General features: G+C 43.8%; 1 protein-coding gene across 12 annotated transcripts in view; it reads right to left on the bottom strand.

The window, feature by feature from the left end:
* The window catches only part of LOC140209900 (ankyrin repeat and SAM domain-containing protein 1A-like), a 409,914-nt gene extending 393,626 nt beyond the window's left edge, over window positions 1–16,288 (bottom strand). For 10 of the 12 annotated variants that reach the window (XM_072278544.1, XM_072278547.1, XM_072278549.1 and 7 more), the window contains exon 1: window positions 16,059–16,287. In XM_072278544.1, the coding sequence (XP_072134645.1) occupies window positions 16,059–16,201 (143 nt within the window). In that variant the 5' untranslated portion in view covers window positions 16,202–16,287. Of the gene's footprint in view, window positions 1–16,058 lie in introns of all 12 variants that reach the window. The other 2 variants (XM_072278542.1, XM_072278543.1) reach the window with 1 other exon arrangement.
* Window positions 16,289–22,637: the final 6,349 nt, after the last annotated feature.

The raw sequence follows: 22,637 nt of genomic DNA, 5'->3' as shown, positions 1-22,637 counted from the left end.
GACTTTCAGAAAGCCCTTGATAAAGTCCCACATAGGAGATTAGTGGGCAAAATTAGGGCACATGGTATTGGGGGCAGAGTACTGGCATGGATTGAAAATTGGCTGGCTGACAGAAAACAAAGAGTAATGATTAACAGGTCCCTTCGGAATGGCAGGCGGTGACCAGTGGAGTACCGCAGGGTTTGGTGCAGGGACCGCAGCTGTTTACAAAATATATTAATGATTTAGATGAGGGAATTAAAAGTAACATTAGCAAATTTGCCGATGACACAAAGCTGGGTGGCAGTGTGAAATGTGAGGAGGATGTTATGAGAATGCAGGGTGACTTGGACAGGCTGGGTGAGTGGGCAGATGCATGGCAGATGCAGTTTAATGTGGATAAATATGAGGTTATTCACTTTGGTGGTAAGAACGGGAAGGCAGATTATTATCTAAATGGAGTCAAGTTAGGAAAAAGGGAAGCACAACGAGATCTAGGTGTTCTTGTACATCAGTCACTGAAAGCAAGCATGCAAGTACAGCAGGCAGTGAAGAAAGCTAATGGCTTGCTGGCCTTCATAACAAGGGGAATTGAGTATAAGAGCAAAGAGGTCCTTCTGCAGCTGTACAGGGCCCTGGTGAGACCACACCTGGAGTACTGTGTGCAGTTTTAGTCTCCAAATTTGAGGAAGGACATTCTTGCTATTGAGGGAGTGCAGCATAGGTTCACAAGGTTAATTCCCGGGATGGCGGGACTGTCATATGTCAAAAGATTGGAGCGACTGGGCTTGTATACTCCAGAAGGCTGAGAGGGGATCTTATTGAAACATGTAAGATTATTAAGGGATTGGACATGCTAGAGGCAGGAAGCATGTTCCTGCTGATGAGTGAGTCTAGAACCAGAGGCCACAGTTTAAGAATTAGGGGTAGGCCATTTAGAACGGAGTTGAGGAAAAACTTTTTCACCCAGAGAGTGGTGGATATATGGAATGCTCTGCCCCAGAAGGCTGTGGAGGCCAAGTCTCTGGATGCTTTCAAAAAAGAGATGGATAGAGCCCTTAAAGATAGCGGAATCAAAGGTTATGGGGATAACGCAGGAACTGGATACTGATTGGGGATGATCAGCCATGATCACAGTGAACGGTGGTGCTGGCTCGAAGGGCCGAATGGCCTACTCCTGCTCCTATTGTCTATTGTCATTCAGGGCCCCAGACAGACCTGCGAGTTGGCTGGGGTGCTTTACTGCGTCCGGTGCTCCCGATGTGGCCTTCTGTATACTGGCAAGACCCGACGCAGACTGGGAGATCGTTTCGCTGAACACCTATGCTCTGTTCGCCACAGAAAGCAGGATCTCCCAGTGGCCACACATTTTAATTCCACGTCCCATTCTCATTCTGATATGTCTATTCACGGCCTCCTCTACTGTCAAGATGAAGCCACACTCAGGTTGGAGGAACAACACCTTATATTCCGTCTGGGTAGCCTCCAACCTGATGGCATGAACATTGACTTCTCTAACTTCCGCTAATGCCCCACCTCCCCCTCATACCCCATCCGTTATTTATTTTTATACACACATTCTTTTTCTCTCTCTCCTTTTTCTCCCTCTGTCCCTCTCACTTTACCCCTTGCCCATCCTCTGGTTTCCTCCCCTCCACCTTTTCTTTCTCCCTAGGCCTCCTGTCCCATGATCCTCTCATACCCCTTCTGCCAATCAACTGTCCAGCTCCTGGCTCCCTCCCTCCCCCTCCTGTCTTCTCCTATCATTTCGGATCTCCCCCTCCCCCTTTCAAATCTCTTACTAGCTCTTCTTTCAGTTTGTCCTGACGAAGGGTCTCGGCCCGGAACGTCGACTGTACCTCTTCCTAGAGATGCTGCCTGGCCTGCTGCGTTCACCAGCAACCTTTATGTGTGTTGCCTGAAATTCCAGCATCTGCAGATTTCCTCGTGTTTGCGTTTTAGCTTTGCTGTCTTCTCATTTTTCCAAAATTATACACCAAACTAAAATAAAAACATTTCTGTATGGAAGTCATAACCCTATGATAAGGAAATAAAGCACAGTATCGCTTGCAATATATTTCATCATGACAGTATCTTGATTTTCTCCAGTCTTTTTCTGTCTTCTGAACCAAAAGGAATTAATTGCAGACGTCAATCAACACAAGCAGATCTTCCTGTTGTATCCATTTCCATCTCCTAATAAGTCAGTAATCACTTGAGACCAGAGTTAATTTTGGAACAACACACATCAAAGTTGCTGGTGCCAGGCAGCATCCCTAGGAAGAGGTGCAGTCGACGTTTCAGGCCGAGACCCTTCGTCAGGACTAACGAAGGGTCTCGGCCTGAAACGTCAACTGCACCTCTTCCTAGAGATGCTGCCTGGCCTGCTGCGTTCACCAGCAACTTTGATGTGTGTTGCTTGAATTTCCAGCATCTGCAGAATTCCTGTCGTTTGCGTTAATTTTGGAAGTCCATTTTTTTGAGATGATCACTTCCATCTTTTTAAAATTTCCAATTTTTCCACACCAAATTCTCTTGATAAAGAACTCTATAATTGAACCAATTTTTTGTATCCCATAGAACACAGAATAGTACAGCACAGTACAGGCCCTTCGGCCCACAATGTTGTGCCAACTCTTAAACCCTGCCTCCCATATAACCTCCCAACCTTAAATTCCTCCATATATCTGTCTAGTAGTCTCTTAAATTTCACTAGTGTATCTCCCTCCACCGCTGACTCAGGCAGTGCATTCCACGCACCAACCACTCTCTGAGTAAAAAACCTTCCTCTAATATCCCCCTTGAACTTCCCACCCCTTACCTTAAAGCCATCGCAAAAAGTGTAAGAACTACCCAATGACTCAAAACATTAAGACTGAAAAACTTAATGCACCAGTTATTCCTCAGGAAAAATAACCCGAAAATATACACAGCTACTCCACGTTGTAAACAGTGATGTCTCTGCTGATGTTCTGTTAAAACTCAGATTAGCATGAACTGAATAATTATTGTAATACTTCTTAAAAATTTGATAATTTCTTGACAGCTTAGTTTTTTTTGCATGTGCATGCGTGCGAGCCTGCGTGTGGGTGTGTGCACATCTCTGCATGTGTGTGTGTCCGTGATGATGTCTTTTTCATGACTTTTACAAGGCACAGAGCGAGGAAGAGACTGTGTGGTGCGTCACTCCTCACACAGACAGTTTCGCAGTATTTTTCCCTTTTATTTTACCAGGTCGAGTTGCGATCTGGACACTCAACCCAACACGGATGGAAAGCGTACTCGGGAGTGGACCCGACTGGGATCGAACCCAGGAACCTCCGCTCCCAGGTCCAGCGCCGATGTCGTTGCGCCACCAGCCGGCCCGACAGCTTAGTTTTCAATACTAAGTTGGCCAAATTGAAATGAGTTTTAACTACAGATAGCCCTGTAGAAAATTATGATGATAAAACTTACCTCATGAACATTAAATTACAACTACCTTAACAACAAAGGTTATGGAATGTTACAAAAAGATGAAACCTTAGGTTTAAAAGCTAATGGCTTCACACCTAAAGCAACATACAGAAAATGCTGGATTAAATAATCAACAGGTCTCAGACCAAAATGTCAACCGTTTATTCATTTCCATAGATGCTGCTGACTCGCAGAGTTCTTCCATCATTGTGCGTTTTACTTTGATTTTCCAGCATCTGCAGACTTTCTCCTGTTTATGGCTTCAGATCTATTTTGATTCCAGTTCTTTCCAAATATAATCAAACTTACAGCACAGCTTTGTGGGCCGAAGGGCCTGTATTGTGCTGTAGGTTTTCTGTTTTCTATATTACAGGGAATTTAAAGTTTTCTCATTTCAAGAATGAATGTATTTGTATGTGGGTTTGTCAGTGCTTTTCCACTTGTCTTTCTGCAAGGGTATAGTGAGATGCCATCCAAATATCATGTGGTGCAAAGTTATACATTTCAATACAACTTATTCTCTTCCCAGAGGCAGCCAACTGAATACTTCCTGCATTTTCCATTTTTAGTGCACACCTCAAGAATGTGTTTTGTTCAGAAATAACATGGTTCTATTAGGATAAAAATACATTGATCGCTCATATTTGCACAGCCAATCACATTAAAATATTTGCAGACATTATCCCCACTCACTGCCTCCTCCCAATTAAGTGATGCTCTAACCATTTCAGCAACTACCCAGGTGCTCTTAACTTGGTAAGCAGTCTCATGTGTGGCAACTTACAAAGGCCTTCTGAAAGTCCGAATATACAACATCCATTGCATATCCTATATCTATCCTACATGTAATCCCCTCAAAGAATTCCAACAGGTTTGTCAGACAAGATCTTCCCTTAAGGAAACCATGCTGACTTTGTCCCATTTTGTCCTGTGTCACCAAGTGCTCCATAAGCTCATCCTTAACAATTGACTCCAACATCTTCCCATCCACTGAGGGTAGGCTAACTGGTCTAGAATTTCCTTTCTACTGCCTTCCTCATTTCTTAAAGAGTGGGTGATATTTGCAATTTTCCAGTTCTCTGGCATCATGCCAGGATCCAATGATTCTTGATAGATCATTACCAATGCCACCACTATCTCTACAGCAAACACGAGAAAATCTGCAGATGCTGGATATTCAAGCAACACACACAAAATACTGGAGGAACACAGCAGGCCAGACAGCATCTACAGGAAGTACGGTCGACGTTTCAGGTCAATACCCTTCGTCAGGGCTAACTGAAAGAAGAGATAGTAAAAGATTCGAAAGTGGGGGGGGGGGCCCCAAAATGATAGGAGAAGACAGGAGGGGGAGGGATGAAGCTAAGATCTGGGAAATTGACTGGCAAAAGGGATACAAGGCTAGAGAAGGGGGAGTATCATAGGACGGAAGGCCTTGGAAGAAAGAAAGGGGGAGGGAAGCACCAGAGGAAGATGGAGAACAGGCAAGGAGTCATTGTGAGAGAAAAGAAAAAAAAAATTTTGGGATGGGGTAAGAAGGAGAGGAGGGGCATTAACTGAAGTTAGAGAAATTAATGTTCATGCCATCAGGTTGGAGGCTACCCAGACGGAATATAAGGTCTGCCAGAGGAAGCATGATCTCCCAGTGGCCACACATTTTAATTCCACATCCCATTCCCATTCTGATATGTCAATCCATGGCCTCCTCTACTGTCAAGATGAAGCCACACTCAGGTTGGAGGAACACCACCCTATATTAATTGAATACTGCAATTTACAATAATTTATTACAGCCACAGAACAATCTTTTGTCATGCAAGTCCATAATTTCTTCAGCGGTTTGATCCGAGGCACAACTGCACAAGCGTGTAGACGTCAGCCAGTTCCAACAGCGTGAAGAGTTTTAAAAGAAGACAGCTTTATACAGTGGGCATCCTGGGAGCGGGAAACAAGAGTAGGAGAACTTTGGTTCAATGGGGCTTCGGCAATAGCAAGTTGAGGCGAGGTAGGCTGCCTGTGTAAAATACACACAGGAAGTATGTGTGTGAGGCCGGTGTTCTGTGCTCAGGGTCAGATGTGGTAAGTCCAGAAGACTCCCAGCCTCTCGGACAGCCACACCTGCACCAGGTGCGTCTAGCTGCAGCTCCTTAGGGACCGCGTTAAGGAACTAACTGGAGATACAGCTCAATGACCTTTGTCTGGTCAGGGAGAGTGAGGAGGTGATGGAGAGGAGCTACAGGCAGGTTGTCACACTGGGGCTTCGGGAGACAGATAAGTGGAGAGGGAGGAGCAAGACTCAGATGCAAGAGAGTACCCCTGTGGCTGTCCCCCTTTACAATAAGTACTCCTGTTTGAGTACTGTTGGAGGAGGGGAGAAACAGCCTACCTGGGGGAAGCAACAGTGACCGTGCCTCTGGCACAGAGCCTGACCCTGTGGCTCAGAAGGGTATGGAAAGGAAGAGGATGGCAGCAGTGATAGGGGACTCTTATAGTTAGGGGGTCAGGCAGGCGATTTTGTGGACACAGGAAAGAAACACGGATGGTAGTTTGCCTCCCAGGTGCCAGCATCCAGGATGTTTCTGATCACGTCCACGATATCCTGAAGTGGGAAGGAGAAAAGCCAGAGGTCGTGGTACATATTGGTACCAACAACGTAGGTAGGAAAAGGGAGGAGGTCCTGGAAACAAAGGAAGTTGAGATGCAGGACCTCATAGGTAGTAATCTCAGGATTATTGCCTGTGCCACATGACAATGAGTATAGGAATAGAATGAGGTGGAGGATAAATGTGTGGCTGAGGGATTGGAGCAGGGATTCAGATTTCTCAATCATTGGGACCTCTTTTGGGGCAGGTGTGACCTGTACAAAAAGGACGGGTTGCACTTGAATCCCAGGAGGACCAATATCCTGGTGGGGAGGTTTGCTAAGACTATTGGGGAGAGTTTAAACTAGAATTGCTGGGGGGTGGGAACCGAACTGAAGAGATGGAGGAAGAGGCCGTTGGCTTACAAATAGAGAAAGTTTAGAGACAGTGTGAGAGGGAGGATAGGCTGGTGATACAGAAGGGATGCACTCAGACTGATGGTTTGAGATGTGTCTATTTTAATGCAAGGAGTATTATGAACAAAGCGGATGAGCATGGATCGGTATTTGGAGCAATGATGTTGTGGCCATTACAGAGACCTGGATGACTCAGGCAGGAATGGTTATTTCGAGTGCCAGGCGTAAGATATTTCAGAAAGGACAGAGAGGGAGGCAAAAGAGGAGGGGGAGTGGCACTGTTGCTCAGAGACCTCCCAATAGTAACAGGGACATCAAGGAGCAGATAGGGAGACAGATTCTGGAAAGGTGTAATAATAACAGGGTTGTCATGGGGGAAGATTTTAATTTCCCAAATACTGATTGGCATCTCCCCAGAGCAAGGGGTTTAGATGGGATTGGAGTTTGTTAGGTGTATTCAGGAAGGTTCCTAGACACAATATGTAGATAAGCCTACAAGAGGAGAGGCTGTTCTTGATCTGGTATTGGGAAATGAACCTGGTCAGGTGTCAGATCTCTCAGTGGGAGAACATTTTGGAGATGGTGATCACAATTCTATCTCCTTTACCATAGCATTGGAGAGGGATAGGAACAGACAAGTTAGGAAAGTGTTTAAATGGAGTAAAGGGAAATATGAGGCTATCAGGCAGGAACTTGGAAGCATAATTTGAGAGCAGATGTTCTCAGGGAAATGTACGGAAGAAATGTGGCAAATGTTCAGGAGATATTTGCATGGAGTTCTGTATAGGTACGTTCCAATGAGACAGGGAAAGGATGGTAGGGTACAGAAACCGTGGTATACAAAGGCTGTTGTAAATCTAGTCAAGAAGAAAATAAAATCTTACGAAAGTTCAAAAAACCAAGTAATGATAGAAATCAAGAAAATTATAAGGCTAGCAGGAAAGAGCTTAAGAATGAAATTAGGAGAGCCAGAAGGAGCCATGAGAAGGCCTTGGCAGACAGGATTAAGGAAAACCACAAGGCATTCTGCAAGTACATGAAAAGCAAGAGGATAAGATGTGAGAGAATAGGACCAATCAAGTGTGACAGTGGAAAAGTGTGTATGGAACCGGAGGAAATAGCAGAGGTGCTTAATGAGTACTTTGTTTCAGTATTCACTACGGAAAAGGATCTTGCCAATTGTAGGGATGACTTACAGCGGACTGAAAAGCTTGAGCATGTGGCAACTCACTTTCCAACATACTCGAACCGGCTCACGAAACAGCGCGCGCCAGCAGAGAAGCCGGCCCCAAAAAGGGCGCCAGACCATCTTCCCCAGCAGGGGGAAAATCCCGCGCGCGGAAAGGGTCTGGGAATATGCAGTCCCCACAGCAGTCCCGCCCGGGGAGGGCAGGAACGAGAGGGCTTTAAAGGAGGTCGCGAAGTTTGAATAAATCTCTTTTATCGCAACTCCAACTCACCAACTACGTGTCGTTATTCTAGCGCTGTGTGTAGCACACCGCTACAATTGGTGACCCCAACGGCCCAAACGATATTTGGACCAGAGATGACCAACATGACCTCCGAATCCTGCGCCCGAGCACTGATCGCAACCTGGGTAGCACGTTTCAAGGTACCAGCCCACATTACCTCCAACAGAGGCCCCCAGTTCACCTCCAGCCTGTGGTCAGCTATGGCCAGCCTTTTAGGAACACAGCAACACCACGCAACTGCCTACCACCCACAGTCGAACGGACTAGTGGAGCGTTTCCACCATCACCTGAAGTCGGCTATCATGGCCCGCCTGGAATTAAGGAAAACTCCAAGCCATTCTACAAGTACGTGAAGAGCAAGAGGATAAGACATGAGAGAATAGGACCAATCAAGTGTGACAGTGGAAAAGTGTGTACGGAACCGGAGGAAATAGCAGAGGTGCTTAATGAGTACTTTGCTTCAGTATTCACTACCCAAAGACCTGCAGAACTGTAAGTTTCTTTTTGTACGACGGGGCGGACACCGGGCACCACTACAGCGGCCCTACAAGGGGCCGTTTAAGGTGATCAGGAACAACAGGTCCACGTTTGTGCTGGACATTGGGGGGAGAGAGGAGGTTTTCACAGTGGACTGACACAAACCGGCCCATGTGGACTTGGCACAGCCAGTCCAGGCTCAGGCACCGCGGCGCAGGGGCAGACCTGCCAAACAGAGGCCGATCCAGACTGTGGACATTGGGGGATGTATCGCCAGTTCTGGGGGGGGGGGGTTATGTGGCAACCCACTCTCCAGCACACTCGAACCGGCTCACGAAACAGCGCGCGCCGGCAAAGACGCCGGCCCCAAAAAGGGTGCCAGGCATCTTCACCAGCAGGGGGAAAATCCCGCGCGCAGAAAGGGTCTGGGAATATGCATTCCCCACAGTAGTCCCGCCCGGGTAGGGCGAGAATGGGAAGACTTTAAAGGAAGCCGCGAAGTTTGAATAAATCTCTTTTATCGCAACTCCAACTCGCCGACTATGTGTCGTTATTCTAGCGCTGTGCGTAGCATACTGCTACAAGCATATAGATATTAAGAAAGAGGAGTATGTAGTGTATATGGATTTTAGCACGGCATTTGATAAGGTACCCCATATAAGGCTTATTGAGAAAGTAAGGAGGCATGGTTCCAAAGGGACATTGCTTTGTGCATCCAGAATTGGTTTGCCCACAGAAGGCAAAGAGTAGTTGTAGACAGGTCATATTCTGCATGGAGGTCGGTGACCAGTGGTGTGTCTCAGGGATCTGTTCTGGGACCCCTTTGTGATTTTTATAAATGACCTGGATGAGGAAGTGGAAAGATGGGTTAGTAAATTTGCTGATGACACAAAGGGTGGAGGTGTTGTGGATAGTGTGGAGGGCTGTCAGAGGTTACAGCAGGACATTGATAGGATGCAAAACTGGGCTGAGAAGTAGCAGATGGAGTTCAACTCAGATATGTGTGAGGTGGTTCATTTTGGTAGGTCCACTGTGATGACAGAATATGGTATTAATGGTAAGACTCTTGGCAGTGTCGAGGATCAGAGGGATCTTGGAGTCCGAGTCCATAGGACACTCAAAGCTACTGCACAGGTTGACTCTGTGGTTAAGAAAGCATACAGTGCATCAGCCTCCATCACTCATGGGATTGAGTTTAGGAACCAAGAGGTAATGTTGCAGCTATACAGGACCCTGGTCAGACCACACTTGGAGTACTGTGCTCAGTTCTGGTTGCCTCACTATAGGAAGGATGTATAAACCACAGAAAGGGTGCAGAGGAGATTTACAAGGATTTTGCCTGGATTGGGGAGCATGTTTTATGAGAATAGGTTGAGTGAACTCGGCCTTTTTTCTTTGAAGCGACGGAGAATGAGAGGTGACCTGATAGAGGTGTATAAGATGATGAGAGGCATTGATCATGTGGATAGTCAGAGGCTTTTTCCCAGGGCTCAAATGGCTAACTTAAGAGGGCACAGTTTTAAGGTGCTTGGAAGTAGGTACGGAGGAGATGTCAGGGGCAAGTTTTTTTCCCCGCAGAGGGTGGTGAGTGCATGGAATGGGCTGCCAGCGATGGTGGTGGAGGCGGATACGATAGAGGATTTTAAGAGAGTCCTGGACAGGTACACAGAGCTTAGAAAAATAGAGGGCTATGAGTAACCCTAGGTAATTTCTAAGGTAAGGACATGTTCGGCACAGCTTTGTGGGCCGAAGGGCTTGTATTGTGCTGTAGGTTTTCTATGTTTCTATACTATTACATCTGAATGAGATTCTGAATCACTCTATTTATTGCCATCATCCCTATGCACAACTGGTCCATCTGCACTTTTTCATTACCTCTGCCTTCGCAAAGATGCGGCACCTTGGTATGCTTTACAGGCCAGTGCCAGATAATGAATGAGTTCCACTTTTACTTAAATTTATAAGCTAATTTCGGCCCCAAGTCATAAAAGACACTATAGTTAACATACCACCGTTGTTATCAAAAACACAAAATACTGATTGGACAAATGCCACAAGACAAAGGAAAGAAACTATTTCTGGAATTCCGAGGAATCCATGTATAGGATTTTAATATCGTAGGAGCTCCGTTGTATGTAGGAGTGCCTATAAGTTGGCAACCCAACGATAGCCTGTATTTCCAGTCGCCATGGAGATCCCTCTTTCCCACATTAACCTTTAGCCATATGTTAATGGTTCTGATCAATCTATCTGCCAATTAACTTAGGCTATAATTTCATGAACATTGATTTTAAAATTACCCAATCTGGCCCCTCGTCTCTTCTCACCTCCTCCTTTCTCCCATGGTCCATTTTCCTCTTCAATCAGATTCCTTCCTCTCTAGCCATTTACCTTTCCTACCTACCTGGCTTCCTGTCACTTTCTAATTATCCTCCTCCTCCTCTCCCCACATTTTTTATTGTCATCTTTCCCCTTCCAGTCCTGAAAAAGGATCTTGGCACGTAACATGCAACTGCTTATTCACTTCCATCGATGCTACCGGATCTGTGGAGTTCCTTTGTATTTCTAGCATCTGCAGAATTCCTTGTGTTCAAGATTCTTCTGTTTATCAATTCAAAGTCTCTTTATTATTCTCATGCCATTGGTCCACATGGGTATCTATAAACAAATTTCATTTTCTTTCTCAATTTCCTTCCAGCCTCCAAGACACCCTTTGTCTTGGTACCTCACAATTGTCAGGCTTCGAATTATACCTGGAGAGCATATTTCTATTCTGGAAAGTACACTTACTTATCAAGGAATGTATAAACTATACACTTTGAGATTTGTTTGCAGACAGACAGACAGACACACACATGTACGTCATGCAAACAATAGGAGCAAACTACAGCATTCCGAACCAGCTTGAGTCCCTTTATCCACTCCCTGGAGCAGCCGGAGTCTCAGTTCATGATATTAGCTGCGAAACTCGCAGAGACAACAGCTGCCAGTGGTTCACAGCCTCGGTGGCGCAGAGACAGGAAAGAACATCATGGAAGAGTGAGCAAAATCAGCCTGACCCTCACCTCCAGTACCGACACACGGGCTTTTCTGCCTATCTGGATCAGCATGTAAATTGTTCAAGCACTGGGTGGTGCTTCACTCTTGGACGGGGATCCTGGCACAGTGACATACTTGGGCCACGTAGCCGGAAGCTGTTCTCAATCTCACTAAATCAGCTGGACGCTTGAAGCAATCCAACCTCGCACCCAGCTCAGGCAGATGGGCATCGAACCTCTTCTATATGACTCCTCTCCAAATCACTCGCTCCAACTGCGATACCAACTCCATCAGCAACCTCAGGAACACATTACACTTCAGCTTTGCGACACGCCCACAAGGCCCATCTTTCGAATCAGCTTCACCTCTGCTTGCTTCTTCATTGCTGCGGTGATAGTTTGCCACAATTTACTTCAGAAAAGATATTATTAGTAATGTTTTTAGTCAATTTTTTTGCCCTTTGAACTACCAAAGAGCTGTTGTACGTGTTCGGTAGTGCCATTTCAAACTGGAAGTCTTTCCTTTTAGATATTCTAACCCCTTGTGCCTTGGTGTGCATTTGCCTGATCTTCTTTTTCACAACACATAACAAGAACATCTTATTTGGAGGATCTCCTTCTCAATTCTATGAAATTCTTATTACAAAGTTATCTGAAAGCATACTCTCTACTTCCTGAACCTGGCTATCTTCTCAAGTGTGATTGTGTCCTGGCTAAAACTATAGATTTAGGAATTTAGGTCCAAGGGTCTCCAAGCTCAGATTCCAGGAAGGTTTCATATTGTCATGTGCTCAGCATGACCCAGCATTAACACATACTTACTGCTTCTTGAAAACCTCATTTAAAATTTGATATACAGATTAAGTTTATAACTGCCATTATGTTGATTCTAAGCATTTTCATTTTACTCTTAAAATAATGTACCAACTTTCACAGTGCTACACAAACACAATTTTGAATGCTCAATGCACACCAATGCACCCAATTTCAACTCACCAAACTCTAAACTTCAAACTATGTCCGTGACCTACTCAGGTAATGTGCTTATACCTGTTATTGCATTAATATCTGCAGCTCAAGCACTGACAAACACTGCAATCGGGAAAAAAAGCCCAAGTTAAACACAAAGTTAAGCAGAAATATACTGAGGCAATCCAAGTTCACAATGTAATATTCACTTGAACAATGTAAATGAATGTCACATTCTGGAAAGATGATAGGTAGTTCAGTCAAAACACAAAGTGGTGGAAAACAGTCAGTAAGTATCTGTAGTGAGAAAAACAGTGTTCATGTTTCAGGCTGTAGATCTTTCATCAGAACTGATGTGACATATCTGTTGAATCTTTCCAGCATTTTTTGTTTTATTTCAGCTTTTCAACATCTGCAGTCTTTTATTTTCAGGCAATCTGCTGGACTCAGCTACTCCAAGTTACTATTGCACATGATCTCACACATTAGCCAATGGTATCCTTGTAGCTTACTTAGAAATGATGCACTTTTGAGGTACCTTTGTTTAGCAACTCAAAACCAGTTGACTGTGAGAGGAGGCAACCAGTCTGGAAGCTTTATTCTTCCCAGGTCGCTGCATTGTTAACACTATACTGTCTAAGACTAAGGTAATGCTTTTGATCCTACCTCAAGTCCAAAGCACAGCACACCCTTCAAAAATAATCAAACATATCCTTCAACATAATACTCTTTGGCCCATATTGCCTGAGCTTACTCATAATGGGAATTTAAACTAAGCTGATAACCTTGCACATCCCTCCATTCCTTGTTTTTTCATGTGCCTTCTAAATAACTCTTTACATTGTTATCATAACCGCTTCCATCATATTCCCTGATAGTGCATTCCAGGCACATATTATGCTGCATTAAAAAAACTTCCCATATAAATCTTTCAATCTTCCCCTCTAACCTTCAAGCCATTCTCATGTATTCAACATTTCTGCACTGGGAAAAAGTCTCTATCTACTCTATTTAGAACTTTAATAATATTATACACTTCTATCAGATAGCCCTCAGCCATTGATTTTCTCTTTATAACTAATACTGTCTAATCCAGGCAACACCCTGGTGAACATCTTCTGCACCTTTTCTTAAGCCTCCCTAAACTTCCTGTCGTGCAGCAACCAGAAATGCACACAATACTTCAAATATGATTTCCCAATTTTTATTTAATACACACACACACACTGAAGGAAGTTTGCTGCCAGCCTTCTTTATCATCCTTTCCACTATATTTGTCATTTTCAGGGTGCTACACTCTCGGATCCCAAGATCCCTCTGCAAATTAATATTCCCAAGAACCCTGTCATTTGTTGTATATTTTACTTGACCTACCAAGGTGCAACATCTCACACTTGTCTGGATTAAGCTCCATCTGTCATATCTTTACCCACGTTTCCAACTAGTCTATGTACTGCCAAATACTTTGACAACATTCTTCCCCATTCACAATTCCATAGTTTTGTGTCAGAATCTTTTCACAGAAACATATTGGCTGTTATATACATATAAACACTCTTGGCATTGGGAGAAGTGAAATTATTGGTTCCTAGCAAAGAGCTACCATTCACCCAGTGTAAAGAAACAGATTCTAATTGGTTCAAAATCATTACAAAGATTAATCTACGAATTGGTTACACCAACCAATGAGGGAAAGCACAATTAAAATGGAGCACAAATTCAAAACACTAACTAAAAGAACAAAGCTGCAATCAACCACTGCCTTTTGTATTTTCTGTTTAACTTAAACATCAATAAAATCTCTTTCAACCAAAAAAAGTCTATCAGTGCTGCATTAAATTCACTCAAGCGTTTTACTTTTCTCCAAAATCATTTGCATGATTGGTATCACCCTTGGGACAAGAAATTTGGTTCACTTGTGTCAGGTTTCTTTCACAGTTGGCTTGTATTCCTCGAGTTGCAATAAAATCCAATCCCAAGCACTCAGTTCTCAAAAATAAATAACGGGTGGTCTCCATATAATCCAAATAAGTGAACTATATTTTCTTTTTTCCCTTTCCTGAATTCACCTGTCTATTAACACCTATAATTAGTACCCACCACTCTATATGGCAATAAGGGAGCACCAAGCTCGAAGAGAAACAGTCTCCTCGATTTTAATCACATGTACATGCAGATTCACAGGTAACAATGTCAGAAGTAGAACCAGCTGGTCTCCTCAGCTTTGTTTATGGGGGAACAAAAGAGCAGGATTCTTTTCAGCAGGATCGCAGTGACTTAATATCAAGGTTTGTTGATGATAACTGGAGTGCAAACCTATGACATTACAGATTTATCCTGAGTTAATTTAAGCCCAATATAAAGTTATCCTGAAATAGGCAAAAAGGCTAATAACCAATATATGTTTCTACTGGAAGACAGTGTCTTGCAGCTAACCCTGCATTCTGATAACACTATGCAAGAACTTTGCAGAATGAATTCCTACATAGAAAACCAACCCCTCAAGAGTGATGCAATGTTTCTTCCCAAATATTTTATACCAAAAACTACTTCTATTTTCAAACAAAAACATTATGTCCCATCAACAACAAAATTAACACAAAACCACAAGCTTAATTCGGTTGGTCCTCACAGCAACAAAGATCCACACATCTAATCTCAAAACACTACGTCTTTTCATTTCATGAGTTTACATTTCAAACCAAATACAAGTTCCCAAATATTTAAGACCAATATGCATTAAACCAAGTAATTTATCTTGTGTGAAAGAAATACAATGGTTACAACTTCTTTCTCATATATCCGATCTATTTTCTATCCTTTATCACAATAAACTGAATATGACAACTGTATTTGTGGGTGCTTCCAGCACTTGCTGCTTGCTTGCTGTTTCCAGTTTACTTACTCCTGAGAACATAACAGCAGTGCTTGCAATATTGAAGATGCATTGTACAATAGTAACACAGCCCAAATAATCAAGGGATACGAACTATTTTCTGTTTAAACAAATACTAGTGGCACAAGGAAACCAAATTTGAAGAACTCCACGGTACGCAAGCTCTGAACATTAATCACGATCAAGTCGAAGGTAAATTTATCTGCTCCATCACACTCCAGGGGTCCCGTAAGACAGCGCTCAAGTTGAACTGTGTATAAACAAAGTTGTTACAAACATAAATAATGCGAGACAAATAATTCCTCTTCTTCGTCTTAAAGACTCCATGCAAAGTTGACTACGAAGTAAACGACCTTCACACATTAATACCAAGTATTTAAACCAAGTTACAAATATAAAATTTACAACCATTTCCCCACTCCTTTAACTTCAACTTTTATTACTCATTGCAGATTGCACAACTCCGTCATGCAAGAAACCAGAACGGCTTTTTAAGTCACTTCTCCTGTGACATTAGCTCACTCTTCAATCTAAAACTGTTTCTCATCTGCAGTTAGAACCACTGAGTTGTTTCTAAACGCGGTGATCACACATATACACAACATTGACCGCGTATTTATCAAACACAGGACCCGATACGGCTCCAAGCAACCACAGCCAGTCCTTGCCCCACATAAACCACTCAACTCCCACTCCCGCCTCATCCCAGGCCGGGCCCAGTCACCCCCTCCTCATCCTTACTCGAGTCCCAAGTTGCTGCCTGCCTAACCCACCTGAGAAGGTTGGAAAGCTGAGGCAGGGACACGGTTCCGCCACTGCCGCCTGCCGACAACCGATGCTTGCCGCTCAGCAACTTTTCCACCACGGCCACATTGCCCGTCCTCGCCGCTTCAAGCAGCTCCTGCTCTTTGCCCATGCTCCCGTCGGGTCGCCACAGATTCGCCGAGGCACCGTCGCGATCCCCCGTCCAGCCGAGCCAGAAGGTCAGCGCAGGCGCACAGGACTCGTTCCCCCCCCCCAACCCTCGAGCGAGCTAGCTAGCAAGGCGCGCGCAGGCGCACAAGTTCCCTCCCTCCCAGCGAGCGCGGAGCCTCGCTCCGGCGGCGCCTCTGCCTCTCCCTCTCCCTCCAGCCGGCCGGGAATGGATGCTTCCATTCGGCACGGCAAGGTGTGCCGGAAGCAGGTTTCTCTGCATTCATCCTGAGGTACCCGCTCTAACACTGTACGGATAAGAAGGACATCGGTTATGATCCCAGTGGTGCGGACAGATGATGCTTTTATTGTACTTAATGATTCCATGGTTCCAAAACTAATTTTCAGATCTGCAATTTAAGATAGCCTACACATCTGCAACCTCTGATAAGGGATCTCGGTCCGAAACGTCGACTCCCCTTCGCAGATGCTGCTGCCTTGCTGAGTTCCTCCATCATTCTGTGCGTGTTGCAACCTCTGTAGCTTGCTAAGCAAACCTCTGCAGAGATGTCGATCACGCATAGCAGGGTTAATTTGATTTTCGAAGCATCATATTGGGCCGCATGGTTGGAACCGAATCAACTCTGTGGGTTTGGATTTCCAGCATCTGCAGATTTTCTGGTGTTTGCAACTCCGGGCATTCTTGCGAATTTTTAAATTTAGCCTGCCCTCTTGCAGATTACGCCCAGCTGGTGTTTGTGTGAATTAGTTCAGGGGTGGGGGACAGTATCGAGTCAGCAATACGATACAGTCCGCTTTCGTCCATCAAGTCCACACCAACTATCAGGCACCCGTGCTACACATCTCTTTTGATTCTTCCCACATTCCCGTCAAATACCACACCACTCACCAGTACACCGCGGCAATTTTACCGTGACCAATTACTCACCAAAACTCATAAGGGAAGAAACCAGAGGATCTCACTGAGAATATGTAAACTCCACATGGATAGCAACAGAGATCAGGATTGAATACGGGTGACTGGAGTATGAGGTAGGAACTCTGCCAGCTGATCACTAGCCTACTGTTAAAACAGAGAATTGATGCTCTCCATGCACCTCATCACCCCAACTGGGGCATAGACCACTGGCAGCAGCTTGCCAGAGTCCTCTGTCCTGCGCCAGTCTGACAGGTTGTCCCTAGGTGTAGCCCATCTTCAAAGACCCTTCCTCTCCCAGGCATTTCTGTAGCTCTGGGTTTTTACAGGGTGGGGTGCTAGCCCCATGCCCAACCCTCCCCCTTTCACAGCCGTCCATGGCAGAGTCAGATACTCTTCATCCAGGCAATTAATTTCAACATAAGCTGCTAGCCTGACTGGTTACATTTTGTGTTGGTGTCTCTTCTGGGAACTTTGGATTGAAACTGGACTCTGCCAGTGCCCAAAGAAAATGAATTAGGATATATGATTATCATTCCAAATATTTTCAAATACAGTAGTACTCCCCTATTTTAATTACAACATTGTTTAATCCTCTTCACAAATTTCAAAGGCATTTACAGGGAAAAAGGAAATACAGAATCAGGTTTAGTAGCACTGGCATATGTCGTGAAATTGGTTGTTCTGCAGCAGTACATTGCAATACAATAATAAAACTATAAATTATAATGTGTTTACATATAAATTAAGCAGTGCAAAAGTGAGGAAGAACAGTGAAGTAGTGTTCACAGGTTCATTGTCCATTCAGAAACCTGATGATAGAGAGGAAGAAGCTGTTCCTGAAACATTGAGAGTGTATCTTCAGCCTCCTGTACCTCCTCCTTGGTGGTAGCAATGAGAAGAGGGTATATCCTGGGTGATGAGTGGAGGGGTCCTTAAAGAGGGATGCTGCCTTTGAAGGTGTTCTGGATGCTGGGGAGGCTGGTGTCCATGATGGAACTGGCTGTGAGTACAACTTTCTGCAGTTTTTTCAGTGCAGCGGCCCCTCCATACCAGATGGTGTTTATGTACAGTTTTTTTGTAAAATTGAGTTTTATGAAAACTATACATAAACAGACAATGACTGACAAACTGCAAATAAAAATAACGCTGAGAACATGAAGAGTCCTCGAACATGAGTTTGTAGATTATAAAATCAGTTCAGAGTCGTGGTGAATGTAGTTGTCTATGCTGTTCAGGAGTATGATGGTTGCAGGTAATAATTGTTCCCAAAGCCTGTGGTGTGGTGCCTCCTGTCCGATGGTGGCAGAGAGAAGAGACCATGATGGAGCTGTTTGATGATGGATGCTGCTTTCTTGTGCCAGTGCTCCACGTCAATATACTCAATGGTAGGGAGGGTTTTGCCTGTGATGGACTGAGCTGTATCTATCTAATCTTTTTTTTCAGTTCTGATGAAGGGTCTTGCCCCGAAACATCAACTGTTTACTCTTTTCCATAGATGCTGTCTGGCCTGCTGAGATCCTCCAGCATTTTGTGTGTGTTGGTTAGATTTCCAGCACCTGCAGATTTTCTCCTCTTTGGGCTGTATCCACCACTTTCTGCACCTGGGCATTGAGTTTCTACACCAACCCGTGAAGCAACCCTGCAGGATATTTTCCACTTTGCATCCTGTCAAATTTTGGTGAAATGCTGAAACTACTCAAACTTCGAAGAAAGTAGAAGTGTTGTTGTGCCTTTTTTATAATGACACTTAAAGAACATTCAGTGACTACTTTATTAGGCAACTCCTGTACCTAATAAAGTGGCCACTGAGTGTATGTTCGTGGTCTTCTGCTGCTGTACCCCATCCACATCAAGGTTCAACATGTTATGCACTCAGAGATTCTCCTCTGCACACTACTGTTGTAATGTGTGGTTATTTAAGTTACTGTTGCCTTCCTGTCAGCCTGAACCAATCCGCCATTCTCTGACTTTGCTTTTTCACCCACAGAATCGCCACTCACTGGATGTTTTATTTCTGTCTTTTACATTATCCTCTGTAAACTCTAGAGACTGTTGTGCATGAAAATCCCAGATCAGTAGTTTCTGAGATACTCAAACCACCCCATCTGGCACCAATAATCATTCACAGTCAAGGTCACTTAGATCACATTTCTTCCCCATTCTGTTGTTTGGTCTGAACAACAACTGAACCTCTTGACCAGGTCTGCATGCTTTTATGCATTGAATTGCTGCCACATGATTGGCTGATTAGATATTTGCATTAATGAGCGGGTGTAGAAAAGTACTTAATAAAATGGCCACTGAGTGTATGTGCTGGTCCCAGGATAGATCCTCTGATATGTTGACACCAAGGAATTTAAAGTTATTGACCCTCTCCACCTCGGATCCTTTGATGGGACAGGGTCATGGACCTCCAGCTTCTTCGTCCTGTAGTCAATAATGAGCTCTTTGGTTTTAATGATGTTGGGTTATGGTTATTGTTGTGACACCACTCAACCAGATTTTAAATATCTCTCTGAAATGCTGATTTGTCACTACCTTTGATCTGACCAATAACGATGGTGCCGTCAGTGATGCATATTATGTTTCAATGTTCCCACCACTAAGCACATATTTCCCTCCTCCCACTATATGACTCCCTTGTCATTCATCCCTTCCCAATGATCTCCCTCCTGGCACTTAACCTTGCAATTGGAACAAGTGCCACACCTGCCCCTACACCTCCTCCCTCACTACAATTCAGCGCCCCAAACTGCCCTTCCAGCTGATGTAACTCTTCACCTGTGAGTCTGTTGGGGTCATCTACTATATCCGTGAGACCCGATGTAGATTGGAGATGGCTCCGTTGAGCACCTCTACTCCATCCACCAGAAAAAGTGGGATCTCTTGGTGGTGACCCTGTTCAATTCTACCTACCGTTCCCATTCTGCCGTCTCAATCCATGGCCTTCTCTACTGCCACGATAAGGCCACACTTTGGTTGGAGGTGCAACACCTTGTATTCCATTTGGGCAGCCTCTAGCTTGATGGCATGAGCATCGGTTTCTCGAACTTCTGATAATTGACCCCTTCACCAATCCCATTCCTATTCCCATTTCCCTCTTTCACCTCATCTCCTTACCTGCCCATCAACTCTGATGCTCCTCTCCCTTCCCTTTCTTCCATGGTCTTCTACTCTCTCCTATCAGATTCCACCTTCTCCAGCCCTTTATTTCTTTCACCCATCAGCGACCCCGCTCAAAACCTTTTAGTAAGGTTTGAACTTATGCTTCTGGGCCATTAATGCAGCACCATTGGATACCAGTTCAGAACATAGTTCCTGGCCAACTGCTTTCCTCACTACTTACTGGGACAAAGATTAGCTTGTGCAGGAATATTCAGTGGCATTGGATACTATCATGAACTTTGAAGTAAACATGTTCAAATTTCACATAGAATTTAAGTCCTCCGTGTTGTTAAAACACAGTAATTAGTTGCAAGAAAATTGCAATAAATTATTGTTTCCTTAAGGAACTAAAATGAAAAGGTATAAATAACTATTTGATTGATATGTAATACCATGTAATACCAAATTATAAATACTTAAAAATAGCATTTCTCTTTCAACTCTGTGCTTATCTGATCTCTGCTCAGGCACTAGTTGAATTTCTGCTGTTGATTTCAAGATCAGGCTCATGAAGGAGAAAAAAAGTAGCTGGAATTCTGAATCTAATCACGCCATTCAATGACTCCATCTGAACAATGGGCTCTGCTATTGCGTCCATCACCATCAAATCTTTGGTTTAAAACTCATGTCTATTACATATGCGGATGAGACAATGAGACAGATTTTTTTCATTTTCAGTTTAAGGTTACTGGTTGCGATGAGAATTTGACTGTTATCTATGAAAGTATGAAGTATGAATTGCTTAGGAAAGTGTAGTTGAAACTCTGGAAAGAAAGATAATGGAAATGTAGGTGATGGAGAACCAATGGAGAACTTTCATGTGGGAACATTGGAATTATAAACTCAGAAGATGTCAATGATTCAGATTCAGATATATTTAGCATTCAGCAAATATAGAAAATAGATAAAGAGAGGTGGAGTAGCCCTACCTGTTTAAAGCAAGTAGGAAGTAAATTGAACTGATATAATGCTCAGAAAGAAGGTGAAGCCAGGTGGGTGGTGAAGGGGAGATGAAGTAAAAACCTGGCAGGTGATAGGTGGAAAAGGCAAAGAGCTAGAGAAGAAGGAATCTGCTAGACGAGGAGTGTAGACCATGGGAGAAAGGGAAGAAGAAGGGGCACCAGAGAGAGGTGAGAAGAGGTAGGTGAGGAGAAGAGGTAAGAGGAATAGAGGAAATGGGAAGGGGGAGGGAAAAAATTATATAAGGATTATCTATGTTCATGCCATCGGATTAGAGACTACCAAAATGGAATAGGAAGCCTGTTCAATATTCCTAATTCATGGCATAGGAACTGGAGCCTGTTCATTTTCCATGGAAAGGGGTTGCTGCAAGGAAGAACAGAAAATACATGGCAATTAATGTTTTTGGAATATTGTTTGATTTAATATTTTAATTAAGGGATTTAAAAATATTTCTATTTTAAATGTTGCATCATTTAAAGAAGTTTTCAGTATTTCATGGAGTTCTTCTCGTCATTCTACATTTATGATTTAGGACAATCTAAGTATTTGGCAATTTTGAAAACCAGCAAACTGGGGTTGCATCATTTTTTTAAAGACAGTGATGTAAGAAACTGGCACTGCTCAGGATCTTATCTTTTTGGATCCTCTGCTTCCCTTCTGCTGTGCGGGATCCCAGCACCCATGCTGCATGAATTAATGGTTTTGTTATGTACTTACATCCACGGTGATGAAGTGTTTTTTGAGAGCTTGGTGACGAAACATATCAACTCCTGCCTAAGAAGTGACTTGGATCCACTCCAATTTACCTACCGTCACAACAGGTCCCAGCAGATGCCATTTCATTGGATCTTCACTCAACACTGGAACATCTAGACAGTAAACATGCTCTTTATTGATTACAGCTCGACATTCAATACTATCTTCCCTTAAAACAAATCAATAAGCTTCAACACCTTGGCCTCAAGACCTCCTTGTGCAATTGGATCCTCAGTTTCCTCACTTGCAGACCCCAGTCAGGTCAGATTGGCAACAACATTTCCTTCACAATCTCCACTGTATTAATGGGGAAGTCAGAAGCAGCTTTGGACCTTCTGGCTCATGCCAGAAAAAATGCTGGCCGTTTAGAATGGAGCATTCAGCATTTTCTGGTAAGTTCTACCCCAGTGGTTCAAGTTCACTAACTTTAAATACATGTAAAATCTTGAGTAAACTTAAGACCTTCACACAATGCCCTTGTAAAATAACAGTAAACACCATCTAAGATGTGCCTAATCACTCCTTTTAAGTGATAATCACATCAACTGGTGAATCATGCAATGTGTATCTTTAAAAAGGCATATGATAAAATCCATTACATTGGATTACTAACTAA

The sequence above is a fragment of the Mobula birostris genome, chromosome 14, assembly GCF_030028105.1.
Source record: "Mobula birostris isolate sMobBir1 chromosome 14, sMobBir1.hap1, whole genome shotgun sequence".
NCBI classification, from domain to species: Eukaryota; Metazoa; Chordata; class Chondrichthyes; order Myliobatiformes; family Myliobatidae; genus Mobula; species Mobula birostris.
The sequence above is the reverse complement of the archived record's forward strand: the minus strand, read 5'-3'. Positions and strand labels throughout refer to the sequence as shown.